Consider the following 22,572-nt stretch of genomic DNA (forward strand, 5'->3'; position numbering starts at 1 on the left):
CCTTGGGCAGAGAATTCCACAGATTCACAACCCTCTGGGAGAAGAAATTCCTTCGCAACTCGGTTTTAAATTGGCTCCCCCGTATTTTGAGGCTGTGCCCCCTAGTTCTAGTCTCCCCGACCAGTGGAAACAACCGCTCTGCCTCTACCTTGTCTATCCCTTTCATTATTTTAAATGTTTCTATAAGATCACCCCTCATCCTTCTGAACTCCAACGAGTAAAGACCCAGTCTACTCAATCTATCATCATAAGGTAACCCCCTCATCTCCGGAATCAGCCTAATGAATCATCTCTGTACCCCCTCCAAAGCTAGTATATTCTTCCTTAAGCAAGGTGACCAAAACTGCACGCAGTACTCCAGGTGCGGCCTCACCAATACCCTGTACAGTTGCAGCAGGACCTCCCTGTTTATGTACACCATCCCTCTCGCAATGAAGGCCAACATTCCATTCACCTTCCTGATTACCTGCAAACTAACTTTTTGGTTTCATGCACAAGGACCCCCAGGTTCCTCTGCACCGCAGCATGTTGTAATTTCTCCCCATTCAAATAATATTCCCTTTTACTGTTTTTTTTTTCCCAAGGTGGATGACCTCACATTTTCCGACATTGTATTCCATCTGCCAAACCTTAGCCCATTCGCTTAACCTATCCAAATCTCTTTGCAGCCTCTCTGTGTCCTCTACACAACCTGCTTTCCCACTAATCTTTGTGTCATCTGCAAATTTTGTTGCACTACACTCTGTCCCCTCTTTCAGGTCATCTATGTATATTGTAAACAGTTGTGGTCCCAGCACCGATCCCTGTGGCACACCACTAACCACCGATTTCCAACCCGAAAAGGACCCATTTATCCCAACTCTCTGCTTTCTGTTAGCCAGCCAATTCTCTATCCATGCTAATACATTTCCGCTGACTCTGCGTACCTTTATCTTCTGCAGTAACCTTTTGTGTGGCACCTTATCGAATGCCTTTTGGAAATCTAAATACATCACATCCATCGGTGCACCTCTATCCACCATGCTCGTTATATCTTCAAAGAATTCCAGTAAATTAGTTAAACATGATTTCCCCTTCATGAATCCATGTTGCGTCTGCTTGATTGCACTATTCCTATCTAGATGTCCTGCTATTTCTTCCTTAATGATAGCTTCAAGCATTTTCCCCACTACAGATGTTAAACTAACTGGCCTATAGTTACCTGCCTTTTGTCTGCCCCCTTTTTTAAACAGGCGTTACATTAGCTGTTTTCCAATCCACTGGTACCTCCCCAGAGTCCAGAGAATTTTGGTAGATTATAACCAATGCATCTGCTATAACTTCTGCCATCTCTTTTGCACCCTGGGATGCATTTCATCAGGACCAGAGGACTTGTCTACCTTGAGTCCCATTAGCCTGTCCAGCACTACCTCCCTAGTGATAGTGATTGTCTCAAGGTCCACATTCCCGTAACCAGCAATTTTTGGCATGGTTTTTGTGCCTTCCACTGTGAAGACTGAAGCAAAATAATTGTTTAAGGTCTCAGCCATTTCCACATTTCCCATTATTAAATCCCCCTTCTCATCTTCTAAAGGACCAACATTTACTTTAGTCACTCTTTTTCTTTTTATATATCGGTAAAAGCTTTTACTATCTGTTTTTATGTTTTGTGCAAGTTTACTTTCGTAATCTATCTTTCCTTTCTTTATTGCTTTCTTAGTCATACTTTGCTGTCGTTTAAAATTTTCCCAATCTTCTAGTTTCCCACTAACCTTGGCCACCTTCTACGCATTGGTTTTTAATTTGATACTCTCCTTTATTTGCTTGGTTATCCACGGCTGGTTATCCCTTCTCTTACCGCCCTTCTTTTTCACTGGAATATATTTTTGTTGCGCACTATGAAAGAGCTCCTTAAAAGTCCTCCACTGTTCCTCAATTGTGCCACCGTTTAGTCTATGTTCCCAGTCTACTTTAGTTAACTCTGCCCTCATCCCACTGTAGTCCCCTTTGTTTAAGCATAGTATGCTCGTTTGAGACACTACTTCCTCACCCTCAATCTGTGTTACAAATTCAACCATACTGTGATCACTCATTCCGAGAGGATCTTTTACTGGGAGATCGTTTATTATTCCTGTCTCATTACACAGGACCAGATCTAAGATAGCTTGCTCCCTTGTAGGTTCTGTAACATACTGTTCTAAGGAACAATCCCGTATGCATTCTATGAATTCCTCCTCCAGGCTACCCCGTGCGATTTGATTTGACCAATCGATATGTAGGTTAAAATCCCCCATGATTACTGCCATTCCTTTTTCACATGCCTCTATTATTCCCTTGATTATTGTCCACCCTACCGTGAAGTTATTATTTGGGGACCTATAAACTACGGCCACCAGTGACTTTTTCCCCTTACTATCTCTAATCTCCACCCACAATGATTCAACATTTTGTTCATTAGAGCCAATATCGTCTCTCACAACTGCCCTGATATCATCCTTTATTAACAGAGCTACCCCACCTCCTTTCCCTTCTTGGCTATCTTTCCGAATTGTCAGATACCCTTGTATGTTTAATTCCCAGTCTTGGCCACCTTGCAACCACGTTTCTGTAATGGCCACCAAATCATATCCATTTGTAATGATTTGTGCCGTCAATTCATTTACTTTATTTCGAATGCTGCGTGCGTTTAGGTAGAGTGTTTTAATACTAGCTTTTAAACCATGATTTTTAGTTTTGACCCCTCCTGCAGCCCCTTTATCTTCATACATATTGTCCCTTCCTATCACCTTGTGGTTTACACTTACCCCAGTGCTACTCTGCTCTGTTGCCTCTGCCTTTTGCATTCTTTCTTGGGGTCCTGTTCATCTGCGCTCTCACCCACTCTAACTAGCTCAGAGCCCTCTCCTGGGTTCTGAATACTCCTCGCATTGAGGCACCGAGCTTTCATGCTTGCCTTTTTATTACACTTTGACCCTTTAGAATTTTGCTGTACATTTGCCCTTTTTGTTTTTTGCCATGGGTTTCTCTGCCCTCCACTTTTACTCATCTCCTTTCTGTCCTTTGCTTCTGTCTCCCATTTTGTTTCCCTCTGTCTCCCTGCATTGGTTCCCATCCCCCTGCCATATTAGTTTAACTCCTCCCCAACAGCCCTAGCAAACATTCCTCCCTAGGACTTGCTTCTGGTCCTGCCCAGGTGCAGACCATCCGGTTTGTACTGGTCCCACCTCCCCCAGAACCGGTTCCAATGCCCCAGGAATTTGAATCCCTCCCTGCTGCACCACTGCTCAAGCCACGTATTCATCTGCGCTATCCTGCGATTCCTACTCTGATTATCACGTGGCACTGGTAGCAATCGCTGTGATTCAGTGAGCTCTGACAGACTGCTGCTGCTGTTTCCAATGCTCCCTTTCTGTCAGTTTTTGGATGGTCCAGCTGACCCCGTTGGATGCTGGGATACCGGTTTCCGAGCGGCAGACCTTCATTATCCCCGCAGCGTTACCGCCCCGTAGCGCCCTGAGAGTAGCGTGGGTTGCTTCTCTTAGTGCCTCACTCTGCCCTTGGGCCGCTAACAGTGAATATACCAGTTGGAAGCGGTAAACATCGCCCGGCGCTAAAAATTAGCGCCCAGACAGGGTCACCGCCTCAAACCAGGCCATAACGAATTTTTAGTCCAATTCGATTGATCTCAGTGAGGTCTATAAAGGGAATGCGATCCTCTCCACCAGATTATCGGCCAACTGGCGAAGGTGAAGATGAACCCCATAAAATCAGGAAGTAGACTGTCTTAAAAAATCAATGTAAAAGTCTCGTGGTGGGCTTAAAGAAATGCTGTGGGGGTGAAATTCTTCCGGTCGATCGTTTGCAGGAGTACAGTATGAGATGGTCACTGCATCGCCATTAGGAACAGGGACCCTGGCCGATGTTTCTCCTTTCTTAATCAGAGACGCTTCTGCCGATTATATTGCCAGAGATCATCTTGCTCCCCATTAAACGTCTGGGATGGAAGCTGGAAAATCTGATCCGTGTTGCCTGTCACCACATAGCCTGGTGTAATCACAGTGGAGGAAGAATCCGGTTTATTAATGGTATCTATAGCATCAGCTCTCCTGCGGAGTTGCTGTTGATCTGTCGGCGAGGGAGTGATAGGAACTTGGCTGCTGAAAAAAAAAATTGCGAAGACGTTTGTAAGGGATCTGCACAGAGACAGCGAAGCAAATGTTTATTGATTGGTTCCTGGAATACCGCATGTGATGGGCACTTTGTGCAATGGATGGGCACAAAACACAACCCATGACATTACTAAAGGAAATCTCAATTTGTGTTAATATCACTGCAAAGATTGCAGCTATTTCATCTGCAACGGGCATTTAAAGGGGAGGTGGCGAGTTCCAAAACAAAATGGCCGACTTATCGGTTGCGGCCTTCTTCCTGTTTGACCGCGGGGTCCGTGTGTAATTTGCGCATGAATATCTGGAGGATCATACGCCAGTACTTTCTATGGGGGGTTTCTTCCAATCTCCCATCATAACTTCAGCGGCCTCCCTGGAGAAATGGCCCAAAGGGAATTTCTACCGAAGTTATGGAGATACCCCATGGAATTTTACAGGCCCATTGTGCCTGTGCTAGCTCACTGAAAGAACTTAGTCCCATTGCCCATGCCAATTCAGATTTTTCACTCTTAAATATTGATCACTTCCCTTTTTTAAAAGCTATAAACAGATAATTAGGGAGCACTTGCTCGTCCAGCTCCCTAAGTGCTCCAGCATGATTCTCCAGGTGCCACGCTCCCAATCGTGACACGATCCATTCTTACACTTCGCTCCTTCCCAGCGTCAGAGCCTCTAGGTTAAGGAAGACAGGAAAATAAATCAGTCTGGAGTCCCTGCTCCTGATCGCTGTCCAGGAATCAGGAAGGTTGAATCTGTCGATATTGGGGGAGGATGGGTTGTGATTTCCCCTGCCCGGATTTGCTGTATAGATTCACTCACGAAGAATGACTACCTGGGAGAGGAACCAGAAAGTAACCACTACTCGCGGACCTTTAACACCAACAATTAGGGGCCGAAATTGCGTAGCGCCCGGTTTGGGGGCGGTGACGGCCGCGAGATGGGAGTTCCTGCGTCAGGTGCGGAGGTCCCGCCCTGTGACCTATATTCGGGTTACTGCCCCCGAGGGCAAGTGTAACTCAATATATCGCGCTCCACTGTGTGGGGCGAGTGCAGGGCGGATGGGTTAGTGAGGGAAGCGCCGGTTCGCATAGTGCTGCCGCGTAGACAGGGCCTTCCCCTTCATTAAAGGGGAAGGCCATGCTGCCGACTCGGGGGGGGGATGGGAAAAACGTGGCATCACTGGACCACCAGGGAGCGAGGTGCCCGTGGCAGCAGCCTGGCACACGATGCGGAGTGCTGGGCTGCAAGATCGCGGCCATGTAAAAAAAAAAATGTTAACTCGCTACCTCCCCTTTAAATTCCGCCCCCTCAGCTGGCAATGGCCCGGCACAGCTTCCGTGGTTGCTCCAGAATTGTCGTTGCGGGTGGGAAACGGGTCGCTGCACACGGTGACGAAGTCGTCATCACCGGCGCAACGGCGCAAAACCGGTTGGAGCGGGTTGCTACCGATTACCGCCGCCGCTAAACTGCCGAATTTCGCAGGAGATGTTCTTGGTGCCGCATGTCGTCACTTGCAACCCCTGGGGGCGCTAACGGGAAGTGCAAACACCCTGAATTTCTCCCCCAAAGTGTTTCCAGAAGAGAGGTGAGAATTTGGAAAGGTAAAAATACTGAGTCTCACAGACGCAAAGTAGGTTTGGGAATTTATTGTATCGGGACGATTTTCTGTTACAACAATATATGTTTTACAGAAACAAAGCAGCACAGTAAGTAGTAAAATTAAATAACAGTAAACAAAACAAGACAATTTTTAACAAAGGCCCCGAAACTGTGAACCGCTGCGACACAAACAAAGGCAGGGTCTTCATTCTTTGCGTCTTGTAAACATAAGGTGAACCTCTCGCCCCTTCGCCTTCACAAGGCTTTCTTTGCTTTGTGTTTTAAAAAGCCCCAAAAGAATGTTGAGGACAAAGGTTAAAAGGCAGTCCTGGTCTTTGGGTGATGAGTGCACAGCAGATTACTGGCACAGTCAACACACTCGAAGCCTAAAACCAATGTGTGGACGGCTCCTTGGAAGAGTTGGACCCAACGTTCCCTTGAAGCTACGCGGCCGCGCAGCGCTCCAGGGGGTCCCGCGCAGCGCTCCAGGGGGTCCCGCGCAGCCGATAAGCCGGCTTTTAAATAGACAAAAAAAACATGCATGCGCAGAATTCTGAATGGCCCGTGCAGCTTGTTAAAGGGGCCGAGCGGGCCGAAAGAAATTATAGCGGGAACACCGGTTAGACCTACATTTTTGACCGTTCTGATTCAGAGCGTAGCAACACACTATAAAACACCTCGTTAAGAAAAGATTTCAAATGTCTCCATAATTGAGCGATCCATGTGGAAAGCACCCAGTAATCATATAATAGGTCAGCACGAACTTTTGCCTTGCTCACCCAGCCCCAATAATGCCGTTCTCCAGCCCCACCACAGATGAGCTAGGCGCGTACTCTCTGCTACAACAGACATTAGCAATAATCCACAAATTCACCCGAGGGCTCCCTACACTACTGTCGTCTGGTCGGACAACTGAATCCTACGGAAACATGCAGAATGCAAAGTACCCATACGCAGCATTGGACTTACAATTCTTCGTCTTTGCTGAGGAATACTGTGGTCTTCAAGACTGGATTCAAACTCCAATCTTCGCCAAGTGTTTTATATACAAATTCAGGGGTGGTCCTTCCTGTTGGAGAGCGACACCACAGAACAGCGTTTTCTTACTCCCAATTTTAATCAGGTTAACCCCATTGGTAAAAGCTGAACTACACTTTATCTTCAACCCAACAGAGGACCTGTAGGTCAGTAAGGTATAAAAGAAATAGAATAATAAGATACAAAAAGGTCTTCATCTTCTGGTGTCCCTTTTGGTGATCTCAAGTTATTTCTTTTTAAATGAGGCTGAGCAATGGCCATTTGGTTTAACTTTTTGCGACAAAACTCAATGAGATTGAGGGCTAAAAATCACGGGTACAATTGGCTGTGGCTTGAAGATGTTACCTCAGGACTAAAAAGCTACAGGACTTGGGGGAGGGGGTAGTTACACTGCCACTCTCGCTTTGCCGCGGAGAGGTTGTGGGCCCATGCCAAGGCGGCAGTATACAACTCGTCGTGTCCCAGCCTACACACCCGAGCCCGCTAAAGACTCACCTAGGTCTGAGTTGGCACAGGCTGCAGTGAAATTTTAAACCTGCCTGACCGCTTGGTATCTCCAAAACATTGCACCGAGTCTTTTTAATGTGAGGACAACGTAAGCACGCCCGCCCGCACGCTCCCTCAGCTCCTCACGTGAGAAGGGTATCTGACAGACTGAAGTTCGGTTGATGAGCCTACGCTACACTGCAGACTGAACGCAGTTTGATTGGCACCAAGGTGCAGCCAGTATACCCTTCAACACAGACCCTTTCCACGTCTTACGTCAGGACTCAATAATGCAGAAGGCTTCAGGTGGAATTTGACAAGTGGACTTTTAATTGGCTCGCATATTTTGTTCACAAGTAACTGGCAAAAAAAACCCAAATTTTGCTTAAAGGCTCAAAAATGAATCGATTCCTGTTAGTGCCTTTCAAAATACTCGTCCAAAATAGGAATCACTCAGTGCCCTTTGCTGGTCATCTGGGCCAAGTCATAAATGTTGAAGTAACTGAAAATGAATGCTAAGTGTAGAGGTTATGTGTACGCACGCCTGGCGTGGTACCATGTCCTCTGGGAGCGCACACTGAGAAATCTGGGGCCCATGGCCCACCATTTTCTCTCCATCAGGAAAGCGGCCCCTTCTCCCATGTACTCCCTGCAGATTAAGCTTCGTGTCAATAGAATGCATCATAAGAGTTAGCCGCTAGTCTAATTTTCGCTTGAAAGGCTGCGTTCGTCAACCACCAAACTCATTTGAAGGGATGCGCCAATAACTATAACATGCAAAACGGGTTAAAGAGCACGCTAAGTACAGTGAGGGAGCTAAAGGGCCAGAACACACATTAGTCCAACGGGATGACATGTTAATGCCACTTAAGGTTAGATTGGTTGTGTATCTTTGGTTCTAAAATTGAGCGGACGTCTCCATAAGCGAACACATCCTGCCGTGACCGTGAGCATTTGATGAGATTTTACTTCTTATTAATTTCTAGAATGCCCAACCCTTCAAAAAGTACTTTTATTTTTACATTGAATAAACAGCACAGAAACAGGCCATTCGGCCCAACCAGTCCATGCCGGTGTTTATGCTCCACTCGAGCCTCCTCCTGTCTTTCCTCATCTAAATCTATCAGCATAACCCTCTATTCCCTTCTCCCCCATATACTTGTCGAGCCTCCCTTTAAATGCATCGATACTATTCGCTTCAACCACTCCCTGTGGCAACAAGTTCCACATTCTCACCACTCTTTGGGTAAAGACGTTTCTTCTGAATTCCCTGTTGGATTTCTTGGAGACTATCTTATATTGATGGCCTCTAGTTTTGCTCTTCTCCACAAGTGGAAACATTCTCTCAGTGTCTACTCGTATCAAAATCTTTCATCATTTTAAAGACCTCTATCAGGTCACTCCACAGCCTTTTCTTTTCAAGAGAAAAGAGACCCAGCCTCTTCATCCTTTCCTGATGGGTATAACCTCGCAGTTCTGGTATCATCCTTGTAAATCTTTTTTGCACCCTCTCCAGTGCCTCTATATCCTTTTTATAACATGGCGACCAGAACTGTCCACTCTACTCCAAGTATATTCGTGAATGAGATTTGACTGCACCATGGAATCTAAATCTGTAAACAGTGGTCTCCAAAATTGGAATCTGTAATGTATTTGCTTCATGGGTTCTTTGCTTAAGAATTCATAGCAACACATTGCTATTAAGAACTAGTTGGTTTATTAACAACGGTTTAACAATCACGCTACACATTACCAGTTCATCCACTAGGCTTATAACTGCAAACCGCATCGTGGATGACCTAGACCCAACTGGCTGGGGTTTTATGGAGTCTTGTGAACATCATGTGACTGGCTAAGCCACTCACCATGCAATAGCTCTACAACTATTTTAGTTGATAATCATAAATCAGGTGCCCCCTTATTAACGGGGGGGGGGGCACTAAAACAGACAATTAAACCAATTAACGTTTTACAATTTGGTTGCCGGGGTGATGATGCATTCCAGTCCCTCCAGTGCCCACGCAACAGCTCTACAACTATTTTTGTAGAAAACAATCAAGTGCCCCCTGATTAAAGGGGGGTCACACTCCAAAATCTTTTCAGGTGCCCCTGTTTTTTTTTCCTGAGGGCACCAAAACACAAATTATACAAGTGCCCCCTGGCTAAAACTGGCAAATTAAACAAATTAAACTTTAGACATTTAAAATCAAATTAAAATTTGGTTGCCAGGGGTGATGATGCACTCCAGTCCCTCCGGTGCCCACGGAGCAGCTCTACAAACCTGTGAGCATACTCACTGGTGCATACATTGCAGAGTCCAAGGGGTGAGAGACGGTGCAGCAATTACCACTGGTTCCAAGGTCACAAGTAGTTAAAAGCAGGGAACAATCCACAAGGGCTCACGTACAGTTTGTACTCGAGTTTTACTGATGGATGGCAGTATTTGGCCTTCGATAAAACGCATGAAGGCAGGGATGATCTTCACCTACCAGCTAAATATTAAACCATGGAGTCTGCTGGGAGTGTTCAGAGGTCCCCAGCACTGAAAGGGACTGGAACACGCACAATCTTAGGAAAGTGACCATTTCCAATGCTAACAAATCAATACATTTTTGCAGGTTCGAAGTTGCTCAGAGCAGGTTCCTCAGCTGACCAACAAAGAAAAAGAAAGACGTGTATTTATATAGCGCCTTTCACGGCCAAAGCGCTTTACAACCAATGGAGTACTTTTGGAGTGTAGTCATTGTTGTAAAGAGGGAAAGAAGTTCCGTAGTCAACCTTGCTGCAGTTAAATGCTTCAAAGGGCTGAAGAGTTTTAGAGAGAATCACTTGGAAAATATTGCAATTCTGTGATTACCAGAAGAATATTGGGTGAGAGTTAGTACTTCACTGGGTCAGCTCATGGGAATTGGCGGGAAAGGGTTTGCCAAATGTAGCCTAAAGCCAAGCGGGTGCTGTATCAGCACTGTTATTCGGTTACTATTACTGCAGCACAACAAATAAGGTGATCAGGTGGCAAAGTCCAGCATATCAAACTAATACTCCAACATTCGCTGTACAACCCCAACTGCATTCCATGGATGGCAGTCCCACAGTCTTGGGTCAAATCCCAGTTGGCTTCACTCCACCTTTCCTCCCTTGAGTTGGATAAAGTCAGCCCCCACACTTTAGGATGTGGGGAGTGAGCAGGAGATGGGGTCCCGTACTTGTCTCATTGGCACAGCATCTGGCCTCGGATAGATCTGGATGTTCCAACCAGCAGTGGAGATCGGGACCACACAGCCCCAATGACAACCTTAGAAGGGAAAATCTTTCATTACCACGAATGTTGCTCTGGGCAAATTCGATTGCTGCTTGCCGCAGGTGATTAGGACAGCAATGTGCTGTTCTGATATACAGAGACTCGAGGAAGCACAAACTCGCATTCGAGTCACCATCACCAATGTTGCTCAGCAACTCATCATCATCATCAATCCTTCGAAATCGAGGAAGACTTGCTTCCACTCTAAAAGTGAGTTCTCAGGTGGCTGAACAGTCCAATGCAGGAATTACAGTCTCTGTCACAGGTGGGGCAGACAGTGGTTGAAGGAGAGGGTGGCTGGGGAGTCTGGTTTGCCGCACGCTCCTTCCGTTGCCTGCGCTCGGTTTCTGCATGCTCTCGGCGACGAGACTCGAGGTGCACAGCACCCTCCCGGATGCTCTTCCTCCACTTTGGGCGGTCTTGGGCCGGGGACTCCCAGGTGGCGGTGGGGATGTTGCACTTTATCAAGGAGGCTTTGAGGGTGTCCTTGAAACGTTTCCTCTGCCCACCTGGGGCTCGCTTGCCATGTGGGAGTTCCGAGTCGAGCTCTGGTGGAGCGGAGTTTTGAGTAGAACCGTTCAATCTGGTCAATGTGACTGCTCTAATCATGGAAAGGTCACTTTTCTCAACTGCATTTTGTAAATCACATTTCAACCGTTTTAAAAGCAAACTCCAGGTTAATAACCGTTTTCCCACCCACAATTGTACAGCTCCAATGTACTCCTAGCACTGAGCTTGTTTCGTTGTAAACATCAGAAATATTATGTCTCACACTCTGGCTTTCCCTCCATGCTGGGACTATCAGGTGACTGGAGCTGCCATACCTGCACCTCAAGAGACATTGCCTTAATCCAACCCGTACCCTGTAAGCCGTAGACACGCCCTCCCCCGCACCGACCCTCCCCTCCCCCGCCCCAACGAGGTAAGACCCTTATACATAAGCAAAACACTGCGGATGCTGGGAATCTGAAATAAAAACAGAAAATGCTGGAAATACTCAGCAGGTCAGGCAGCATCTGTGGAGAGAGAAACAGAGTTAACGTTTCAGGTCGCTGACCCTTGGTCAGAACTGGAAAAGTTCGAGATGCAACAGATTCTTAAGGAGGTGCAAAGGGGCGGGGAAAGGGGGAGGGGAGGAAAGAACAAAAGGGAAGGTCTGCGATAGGGTGGAAGGCAGGAGAGATTAGAGAGACAAAAGAGATGATGGGCAAAATGATAATGGCACATTTTGAGGAACAAAAGGTGAGTTTAGATGGGGTGTGAATGGTAGAATCATCATCAGCTGCCATGGGAAAGAGAGAGAAAGGGGGCAGGGGAGGGGTTTATAAGACCCTTGCCCTGTAAACTGTCTGCATGCAATGCTAATGAAACAAAGAACTCTCTCAGATCCTCAATATGTTTCTCTGCGCGTATCATGGAATATAATCTATACAGTACCAGAATCCAAGGAAGTGTTTACATTTTACCGAACTCAAAAAGAAAACTTAAAAACAAACTTACAAAAACCTTTTCTTAAGCCAGCCGAGAGTAGAATTTCCATTGCCGAGCATTTAGGCACTTTGCAACCTATAACCACAGCAGGCCGGGGCATTAACTGCAGCACCATTCCATTTACAGCATCATTTACTATTCATTTTGTTAAAAAGGCAAAATCTGGCTTTCCGATCAACGATGGGTTTAACCTTATTCTTCCTGTTCTGATAAACAAGGCAGTAACTTTGTAAGGATCATTCACTAGCACCCTGTACCTATATATTCCGCGTATTATGAGTGTAATGCATGACGAGGCGTTGTAACTAGAGCAAGTAAGTTGTTGTGGCAAGAGATCCGAAGAAGACACACTGGCGTTTGCACTCGATCGGGGGCACTTGATGCAAACCTGCATCCTCGGGCAGTAAATTATACAGCACTCGTTAAGTGTAGAAATTTGTGAGATCTTGTGTCAAGCCAGATCACTTGCCCTACTTAGAACCAAAGAACAGTTGCAATATTAAAAGGAAAAAGTACGCCAAAAACATCACTGGAGCCCTTAGTCACATTTCCTTAAAGGGGCGGCACTCACATTTTCTTAAAGGGGCGTCAGTCACATTTCCTTAAAGGGGTATTGTCATTACCGCCAGTGCCTCTATTTCAAGTAGGTATCATCACCAAGCTGATTTTAAGCTCCTTGGTGCGGACGCGTTTTATGTCATTCTAGAAGCTGGACCCTGTGAGTTATCAATGTGCCCATGCATATAGCATACGGCACATTCTGACGCTATACCTGCCATTACGGAGCTTTGTGGGCAAAAGGCAGCTTGCAGAGAGCAGCCAATATATATGGATGCCCAGATATTAGGTGTTGTAGGTCTAACGTGTGGTGTGCATTTGACATATCCACAGTGTTTAATCATCGGAGACCGCCAGCATCGCCCGGGCAGGGTTCGGGCAGCTCTACCTCTCCGCGACAATCAATCTGAGGACATTAAAGAGTTTCCCAGTGACAAATTATGGCTGACCGACACGCTTGCTACAATGCAGACTGCGCCCCAGCACCAATCATGATGGAGCTTACAGTGCAGAACATACTGACCCTCTGAGGGAAATTCCCCAACTAGACTACAGAATAAAATTAAGATGAGTGAGGGGAATATTTTCACATGTTACATCCAGCGGAAGCCCCAAGTATTCTCGCATCGCACACACATCAAATATAATGTAAGGGTGTCCTTACAGCGCCTGCCGACTGTACATGGGGTTCCCACTGCAGTGTACCCCAATTTCAGACTTAACCGTCACAGCAAAACAGCACCAACAAAAGGTTTTATTTATTACAGATCAGAGTTTCATTATTCCTATTGGCAAGATTCAGGATTTAGTACCGGATTTGTGCTGGGAGCTGGACTGAGATGATTCATTTGATTTCTAACCCTTCAACAATCAACAGAGAAGTTTCTCATCACCTCTGCCCCATCTCGTGAAATGGCAGGGTTAATTTTTTTCCAATTTACTTTTTCTGACCTATAGATTCCACCGCCCCACCCCACCCCACCCCACCCTCCCCTTCCCACCCCACATCTGTACCTAAGCTAAACCTCCGGGCCAACCCACTGGACACAGATTCCTCCACGGTTTCTAAAGCCAAAGCTTCCCCACAGATGGGTCAGCTGGAGTTCAATGGCGACCGAGTTACGCTGAGCAAGGCCGTCAATCTACCACCCGATGGATCCACCCGACACAACGAGCAGAGCGTAGGGGCAATCCACCATCAACGCCGACACCTCCTCCCCACACACAGCAACAACAATTCACTTTTACTTTGCAACTTCCTGTTACCGATGGTGTGACAAAGCACAAAAAAACCCAAGTTTGCTTTTGAAGCCAGGGATGTCTTCTTTTCTCAGTGCCGTACTCTTTCCCCGCTCCCCCACCCTCCCTTAATACAGTTTTAGTCAGAACTGGCAAAATGAAACAAATGCAGATAAACGTTTTGCCACTGAAGAATATTCGTTTCCACTTCTGCCGCCAAGACGAGATTTGATTCCAAAACTTGTGCGTAAAGTGGATGTCTTCAAACGCCAAGAGCCGCCTCTTAAAAGTAAAGCTGGCAAAGGAGATAGTGACGATGTGATGTCTTGTAGGGTAAGGGACTGGTCCAATGCAGGAGAAGCCGACAGCCTCTCATCATTTCAGCGGCAAGGTGTCTTATGCTGAAGGCCAATGCTGTGGCACAAAGACCTCCAACAAAAAAACATCGCTTTAAATGCAAGAGCTGGCAACTCGAGGGCTGGCGCAATGTGACTGGCTTTCGAGGCCCCCGTCGCCTCCGAAACCCGCTCGCCGCTGCTCTGCCAGTCCCCTTCCTCGTCTTGTTGCTCCAGAGGGGCAGGGCCACAGGAAAGTTTGCTGCACAGTCGACGTGTCTGACCGTTTGTTGCGTCAGGGATTAGAAGACGTAGATTTTGTCTCTTTGCACGTTGTCGAGGTCTTCATCCAGGGTCAGCAAGATCTGAAGGAGGAAGTGAGAGCCACGCGTTAAGATTTACAAGGATCATACCACACCTGGGCCGTTATAACTATCATTGGAGTCTGAACAGGCTGGGCCGCTTTAGTCTAGAAAAGAGAAGGCTGAGGATTGAACTGATGGAGGTGTTTAAGATTATGAAAGGGTTTGATAGGGTAGACGCAGGGAAGATATTTCCAGTTACGTGTGAGACCAGAACTAGGGGCCATCAATATACGATAGTCACTAATAAATCCAATTGGGAATTCAGGAGAAACTTCTTTACCCAGTGAGTGGTGAGAATGTGGAACTCGCTGCCACAGGGAGTGGGTTGAGGCAAATAGCAGAGATACATTTAAGAGGAAGCTGATAAACACATGAGAGAGAAAGGCATAGGAGGTTATTCTGATTAGTAGACGGCTACACTAATGGGGTGAGATGAAGTGGGGTTGGAGGAGACAGTGTGGAGCGTAAACATCGGCACAAAGGCCTGTTTCTGTGCTGTAAATACTGTGCTATGTAATACTGTGTAATTAAAAGAGGAATTAAAGGCTAACTGATGAAAGTGCAGGTCTAAATTCACCGATCCCAACACTCTCACACGAGAACCTGTGCGAGTGTTATAGCCCTACCTCTGATCTGCACTGCCTGTGAACACAGCTCCCCACTGGGAACGGGTGAGTAATCAATTTATTCTACAATTCCAAACACGTCACACAACAGAGCGAGCAGGTTACAAAGGGTCAGAGCCGGGCAGTCTCAGTCAAATACCGCCTCTGCTCCAGCTCTAATTGGCAATCTCACTCAGACAGAAGGCAGGGCGGCTGATGTGGAAAATGGAAAATAGCACACTTGGTGCAGCAGAGGGCGCTCTTCTGGATGAAGGAAGAATAGAAGGACGTTGCAGTGAAACCAACCCGTGCTGGGAGTAGTTGATACTGACACTGGTGCGGGAGGTGAGAGGAGTTCCACGTACCGGCACTATCACCTGTTACCTTGACAGCCACGAAATTAGCAGCAATTAAACCCAGTGTCAGCCGTGGCCCAGTGGGTAGCACTCTTGCCTCTGAGGCAGAAGATTGTGGGTTCAAGTCCCACTCCAGAGACTTGAGCACAAAATCTAGGCTGACACTCCAGTACTGTGCTGAGGGAGTGCTGCACTGTCAGAGGTGCTGTCTTTTAGATGAAACGTTAAACCAAGGCCCCCTCGGGTGGATGTAAAAGATCCCGTGGCACTATCTCGAAGAAGAGCAAGGGAGTTTATCCCTGGTGTCCTGGCCAATATTTATCTCTCAACCAATAAAACAGATGATCTGGGTTCACTATCTCATTGCTGCCTGTGGGAGCTTGCTGTGCGCAAACTGGCGACCACGTTTCCTACATTACAACAGTGAGTACACTTCAAAAGTACTTCATTGGCTGTAAACGGGTAAGACGTCCCGCGATCGTGAAAGGCGCTATATAAATGCAAGTCATTCTTTTATCGAGATAGAGAACTCAGGGTGTGGGAAATCAGAAACCCATGACGAAGTCCTGTCACTGAGTGGCAGAGTATTGGTGATACAGTACTGAGGATTGCTGGTGAAACCAGGCACTCTCAATATCTGGGTCACCGTCACTGCATTGCTTCAATGCGGCTGTTTCCCGACTATTCCCTCCTCTGTAATCGAGGTCGAGAATCAGCTTTGCTGCATTACAGAAGCTGCTTGGCTTGGCACTGCTACCCAAACTCAACAGTGACTGCAAAAGCAAGGCACTGGTTGGGAAACACTCAATCCTGAGGCATGCTGCAAAGAGGGAAAAAAATGAATCTTTTAAAAAGGGTAAGAAACGGCTGTGGAACAGGTTATAGCAAATGGGCGTAGAACTCTGTGCAGTCCCAGGAAGTCCACTTTTGGCTATTTTGGGGGAATTTCTCTGTTTGGGTAGTTAGGCACATTGCAACAACAACTTGCAATTATATAGCACCTTTGACGAAGTAAAACGTCCCGCAGGAGTGTTATCAAACACCATTTGACACTGTGCTACATAAGGAGGTGTTACAAAAGCAAAACACTGCGGATGCTGGAAATCTCAGCGGGTCAGGCAGCGTCTGTGGAGAAAGAAACAGAGTTCATGTTTCAGGTTCAGACCAGTTCTGACTAAAGGTCATGGACCTGAAACGTTAACTCGGTTTCTCTCTCCACAGATGCTGTTGAGTATTTTCAGTGTTTTCTGTTTCTGTTTAAGGAGATATTAGCTCAGGTGACCAAAAGTTTGGTCAAAGAGGTAGACCTTAAAGGAAGAGAGAGAGGTGGAGAGGCGGAGGAGCTTACTCACCAGGAAAGAGCCAAACAGTGCGATGGAGGACAAAAAATGCCAAATGTCATGATCATCAAAGAAGTCGAGCAGGATGCATTCTCTGTTGTGCTCCCTGGACTCGGCTGGAGTTTTCTGTAAAATGGTGAAGCAAACAGATATTTGTTTCAGAATGTTAAATAATTTGCTATTGCACGTAGTCCGAGCTGCTAAAAATGGGTCATGTTATATTATTGTTCAGATAAAATGGGCCATTATCATCATCACAGGCAGTCCCACGGAATCGAGGAAGACTTGCTTCCGCTCTTAAAAATGAGTCCTTAGGTGGCTGAACAGTCCAATACGAGAGCCACAGACTCTGTCACAGGTGGGACAGACAGTCATCGAGGGAAGGGGTGGGTGGGACTGGTTTGCCGCACGCTCCTTCCGCTGCCTGCGCTTGCTTTCTGCATGCTCTCGGCAATGAGACTCGAGGTGCTCAGCGCCCTCCCAGATGCACTTCCTCCACTTAGGGTGGTCTTTGGCCAGGGACTCCCAGGTGTCGGTGGGGATGTTGCACTTTTTCAGGGAGGCTTTCAGGGTGTCCTTGTAACGTTTCCTCTGCCCACCTTTGGCTCATTTGCCGTGAAGGAGTTCCGAGTAGAGCGCTTGCTTTGGGAGTCTCGGGTCTGGCATTCGAACTATGTGGCCTGCGGAGCTGATCAAGTGTGGTCAGCACTTTGATGCTGGGGATGTTGGCCTGGTCGAGGACGCTAATGTTGGTGCGTCTGTCCTCCCAGGGGATTTGTAGGATCTTGCGGAGGCATCGCTGGTGATATTTCTCCAGCGACTTGAGGCGTCTACTGTACGTGGTCCATGTCTCTGATGGGCCATATTATGCAGCTAGATGGGCTGTTAAATAGTGAGCCATATGGTGCAGATTGATAACCTGCTAAATAATGAGCAATTCAAACAGAAATTGCTGGAGATGCACAGCAGGTCCAGTAGCTTTTGTGGGGAGAGGAAGGCAAGGATAATGAGTCGGGTCGATGAACTTTCGTTAGAATCGGGTTCTGACAACGAATGTAAGAAAGAAGGATTCCAGAGCAGTGTTGAAAAAAAACAAGTCACAGGTTGAGTCTGGACCTGCTGGGCCAATAATGAAGGCTGCACTTACCTGCCACGTGCTGAGGCCCTGAAAGAAGAAAAAGAGCGCAAAGCCCCAGACTACAGCTGTACAGACGATGCAGATCAGAGGGATGGGTCTGATTCTCTCACCGCTCCGTAACTGGGGACAGAGAAAACAGCAGGCAGCTATAAAATGGCCACTAGCTCGGAAATAGAACAGTCAATGAAATTTATTCTCACGCAACTCCACTTCAATAAAATAAACGCGCCGCAGTATTGTTTTCCGATGTGCCTCAAACGCCACCAAACACATTTGATACTCAATTAATGGAAGGCATAAATAAAACACTGGGGGCTGAAGCCCCCGCTGAGATTGAAAATCACCACCATTTTGTTTTAAATATATATACCTTCCCCCCAATCTTTAGGTTTTCCTGGCTCATGGACCATTCCAATTGGCTCCTTGGCCCATGTCAAAGCCTGCTCTTTGCATCCCACTGGTGCACAAAGGCAGCCGAGGGTGTCGCATGCGCTGAGTGTCAGCCGTGGCTCAGTGGGCAGCACCCTCGCCTCTGAGTCAGAAGGTTGTGGGTTCAAGCCCCACTCCAGGGACTTGAGCACAAACATCTAGGCTGACACTCCAGTGCAGTGCTGAGGTGCCGTCTTTCGGATGAGACGTTAAACCGAGGCCCCGTCTGCTCTCTCAGGTGCACATAACAGATCCCCCATGGCACTATTTTGAAGAAGAGCGGGAGAGTTATCCTCGGTGTCCTGGCCAATATTTATCCCTCAATCAACATCAGCAAAACAGATTATCTGGTCACATTATCACATTGCTGTTTGGGAGCTTGCTGTTGGCAAATTGGCTGCCGCGTTTCCTACATTACAACAGTGACTACACGCCGAAAGTACTTCATTGGTTGTAAATCACTTTTGAGATGTTCGTGAAAGGTGCTATAAAGATCACATGGATGAAATTCAAAAATTTTACATCACTGTCTGGAGTAAAAATAAAATGGGGAAGCTGGCTCAACCGTGGCTAACAAGGGAAATTAAGCATAGTGTTAAATCCAAGGAAGAGGCATATTAATTGGCCAGAAAAAGCAGCAAACCTGAGGACTGGGAGAAATTTAGAATTCAGCCGAGGAGGACAAAGGGTTTAATTAGGAGGGGGAAAATAGAGTATGAGAGGAAGCTTGCCGGGAACATAAAAACTGACTGCAAAAGCTTCTATAGATATGTGAAGAGAAAAAGATTAGTGAAGACAAACGTAGGTCCCTTGCAGTCAGATTCAGGTGAATTTATAATGGGGAACAATGAAATGGCAGACCAGTTGAACAAATACTTTGGTTCTGTCTTCACGAAGGAAGACACAAATAACCTTCCGGAAGTACCAGGGGACCGAGGGTCGAGTGAGAAGGAGGAACTGAAGGATATCCTTATTAGGTGGGAAATTGTGTTAGGGAAATTGATGGGATTGAAGGCCGATAAATCCCCGGGGCCTGATAGTCTGCATCCCAGAGTATTTAAGGAAGTAGCCCTAGAAATAGTGGATGCATTGGTGATCATTTTCCAACAGTCTATCAACTCTGGATCAGTTCCTATGGACTGGAGGGTTGCTAATCTAACAGCACTTTTTAAAAAAGGAGGGAGAGAGAAAACGGGGAATTATAGGTCGGTTAGACTGACATCAGTCGTGGGGAAAATGTTGGAATCAATTATTAAAGATGAAATAACTGCGCATTTGGAAAGCAGTGACAGGATCGGTCCAAGTCAACATGGATTTATGAAAGGGAAATTGTGCTTGACAAATCTTCTGGAATTTTTTGAGGGGATGTAACTAGTAGAGTGGACAAGTGAGAACCAGTGGGTGTGGTGTATTTGGACTTTCAAAAGGCTTTTGACAAGGTCCCACACAAGAGATTGGTGTACAAAATCAAAGCACATGGTATTGGGGGTAATGTATTGATGTGGATAGAGAACTGGTTGACAGACAGGAAGCAGAGAGTCGGGATAAATGGGTCCTTTTCAGAATGGCAGGCAGTGACTAGTGGAATGCCGCAGGGCTCAGTGCTGGGACCCCAGCTCTTTACAATATACATTAATGATTTGGATGAAGAAATTGAGTGTAATATCTCTAAGTTTGCAGATGACACTAAACTAGGTGGCGGTGTGAGCTGTGAGGAGGACGCTAACAGGCTGCAGGGTGACTTGGACAGGTTAGGTGAGTAGGCAAATGCATGGCAGATGCAGTATAATGTGGATAAATGTGAGGTTACCCACTTTGGGGACAAAAACATGAAGGCAGAATATTATCTGAATGGCGGCAGGTTAAGAAAAGGGGTGCAACGAGACCTGGGTGTCATGGTACATCAGTCATTGAATGTTGGCATGCAGGTACAGCAGGCGGTGAAGAAGGCAAATGGTATGTTGGCCTTCGTGGCTAGGGGATTTGAGTATAGGAGCAGGGAAGTCTTACTGCAGTTGTACAGGGCCTTGGTGAGGCCTCACCTGGAATATTGTGTTCAGTTCTGGTCTCCTAATCTGAGGAAGGACGTTCTTGCTATTGAGCGAATGCAGCGAAGGTTCATCGGACTGATTGCCGGGATGGCTGGACTGACATATGAGGAGAGACTGGATCGACTGGGCCTGTATTCACTGGAGTTTAGAAAGATGAGAGGGGATCTCATAGAAACATATAAAATTCGGATGGGATTGGACAGGTTAGATGCAGGAAGAATGTTCCCGATGTTGGGGAAGTCCAGAACAGGGGACACAGTCTAAGGATAAGGGGTAAGCCAGTTAGGACCGAGATGAGGAGAAACTTCTTCACTCAGAGAATTGTGAACCTGTGGAATTCTCTACCACAGAAAGTTATTGAGGCCAGTTCCTTAGATATATTCAAAAGTGAGTTAGATATGGCCCTTACGGCTAAAGGGATCAAGGGGTATAGAGAGAAAGCAGGAATGGGGTACTAAGGTTGCAAAAATGATCAGCCATGATCTTATTGAATGGTGGTACAGGCTCAAAGGGTCGAATGGCCTACTCCTGCACCTATTTTCTATGTTTCTGTGTTTCTATACATTCAGTACAGGTGCTGGACACATAATGGGACAACGCACCATCCCCCAACAGTGCTCAAGGTGAACAACCAATAAGCCAACTGGCTTTATAACCCAAGAGGTTATACCTATCGGGAAAGATGGAGCAGGATGGGGCTCTTTTCTCTAGAAAATAGAAGGCTGAGGGGTGACCTGATAGAGGTCTTTAAGATTATGAGGGATTTTGATAGAGTAGATGTAGAGAGATAATCAGATTATCACTAATAAATCCAATCGGGAATTCAGGAGCAATTTCTTTACCCAGAGCGTGGTGAGAATGTGGAACTCACTACTGTCATGTATTCAACCAGCATTGTAACCCATGTATAATCTGACCTAAGTTGTACACTGTGAGAACACTGACCACTAGGTGGTGAACTTGTGGGAGACACTCCTAACCTAGACCTTCAGATATAAAAGGGGAAGCTCCACCCACTTCCTGCACTTGAGTGCTAAGGAATAAAGGACAGGTCACAGACTGACCACCTCTCAAGCATGGGTCTCGTGTGCATTTATACTGTGTAGTAAGGACGTATCAACTACCACAGGTGCCTTTAAGGGGAAGCTAGATAAACATATGAGGGAGAAAGGAATAGAGGGTTGTGGTGATGGAATGAGATGAAGAAGGGTGAAACATAAACATGCTGGGATAAATGGCCTGTTTCTGTGCTGTAAATACGTTGTAAGACTGGGTAAGATTATGGGAACGATAATATTGTGGCTATGTTACTGGACTAGTAATGCAAAGGCCTGGACTGATAATCCAGCACCGTGAGTTCAAATCCCAGCATGGCAGCTGGGGAATTTATAATTCTGTTAATTAAATGAACCTGGAATTTAAAAAGCTAGTATCAGTAATGGTGACCATGTAACTACTGGATTGTCGGAAAAATCCAACTGCTTCACTAATATCCTTTCGGGAAGGAAATCTGCCGCCCTTACCCGGTCTGGCCGATATGTGACTCCAGATCCACAGCAATGTGGTTGACCCTTAACTGCCCTCCGAAATGGCCCAGGGAGACACTCAGTTAAGGGAAATTAGGAGTGGGCAATTAAAGCTGGCCTTACCAGCGGTGCGCACATCCCGTGAATGTGAATAAAGGAAAACAAATCGAGCATTCTCTTACCTTCATGATGATGTAAAAAGCAAAGTACAGCAGCAAGTTGCAGATTCCTATTGCCAACAGGTAGGATGCAAAATCTTTGGGTCTCAGAATAAGTCCGTAAGCAGCTCTGAAAAATAATACACAACTCAATCCAACTCGTACAACAGCAAAATAGTGTAGATGCAGAGGTCATTAACGTTTCAGGTCATTTTTGTCCATCATCCCTTTTGTCTCTTAATCTCTTCTGCATTTCCACCCAATCAAGGGTACTTCCCTTGCGTTCTTTCCTCCCCTCTCCCTGTCCTCTGCCCCTGCACTTCCTGGAGAATCTGTTATATCTCAAACTTATCCTGTTCTGACGAAGGGTCACCTTTACCTGAAACATGAACTCTGAGTATTTCCAGCA

At 46.4% G+C, this 22,572-nt stretch overlaps 1 protein-coding gene across 3 annotated transcripts in view; it reads right to left on the minus strand.

The window, feature by feature from the left end:
* Positions 1–13,987: 13,987 nt before the first annotated feature.
* Positions 13,988–22,572, minus strand: part of sidt2 (SID1 transmembrane family, member 2) — a 94,849-nt gene continuing 86,264 nt past the window's right edge. For all 3 annotated transcript variants that reach the window (XM_070894466.1, XM_070894467.1, XM_070894465.1), the window contains 4 exons: positions 22,188–22,293; positions 18,009–18,119; positions 16,874–16,987; positions 13,988–14,560 (listed from right to left, as the gene is read on the minus strand). In XM_070894466.1, coding sequence (XP_070750567.1) covers positions 14,498–14,560; positions 16,874–16,987; positions 18,009–18,119; positions 22,188–22,293 — 394 coding nt within the window. In that variant the 3' untranslated portion in view covers positions 13,988–14,497. The remainder of the gene's footprint in view (positions 14,561–16,873; positions 16,988–18,008; positions 18,120–22,187; positions 22,294–22,572) is intronic.

This window comes from Pristiophorus japonicus, chromosome 11 (assembly GCF_044704955.1).
Source record: "Pristiophorus japonicus isolate sPriJap1 chromosome 11, sPriJap1.hap1, whole genome shotgun sequence".
Classification (NCBI taxonomy): domain Eukaryota; kingdom Metazoa; phylum Chordata; class Chondrichthyes; family Pristiophoridae; genus Pristiophorus; species Pristiophorus japonicus.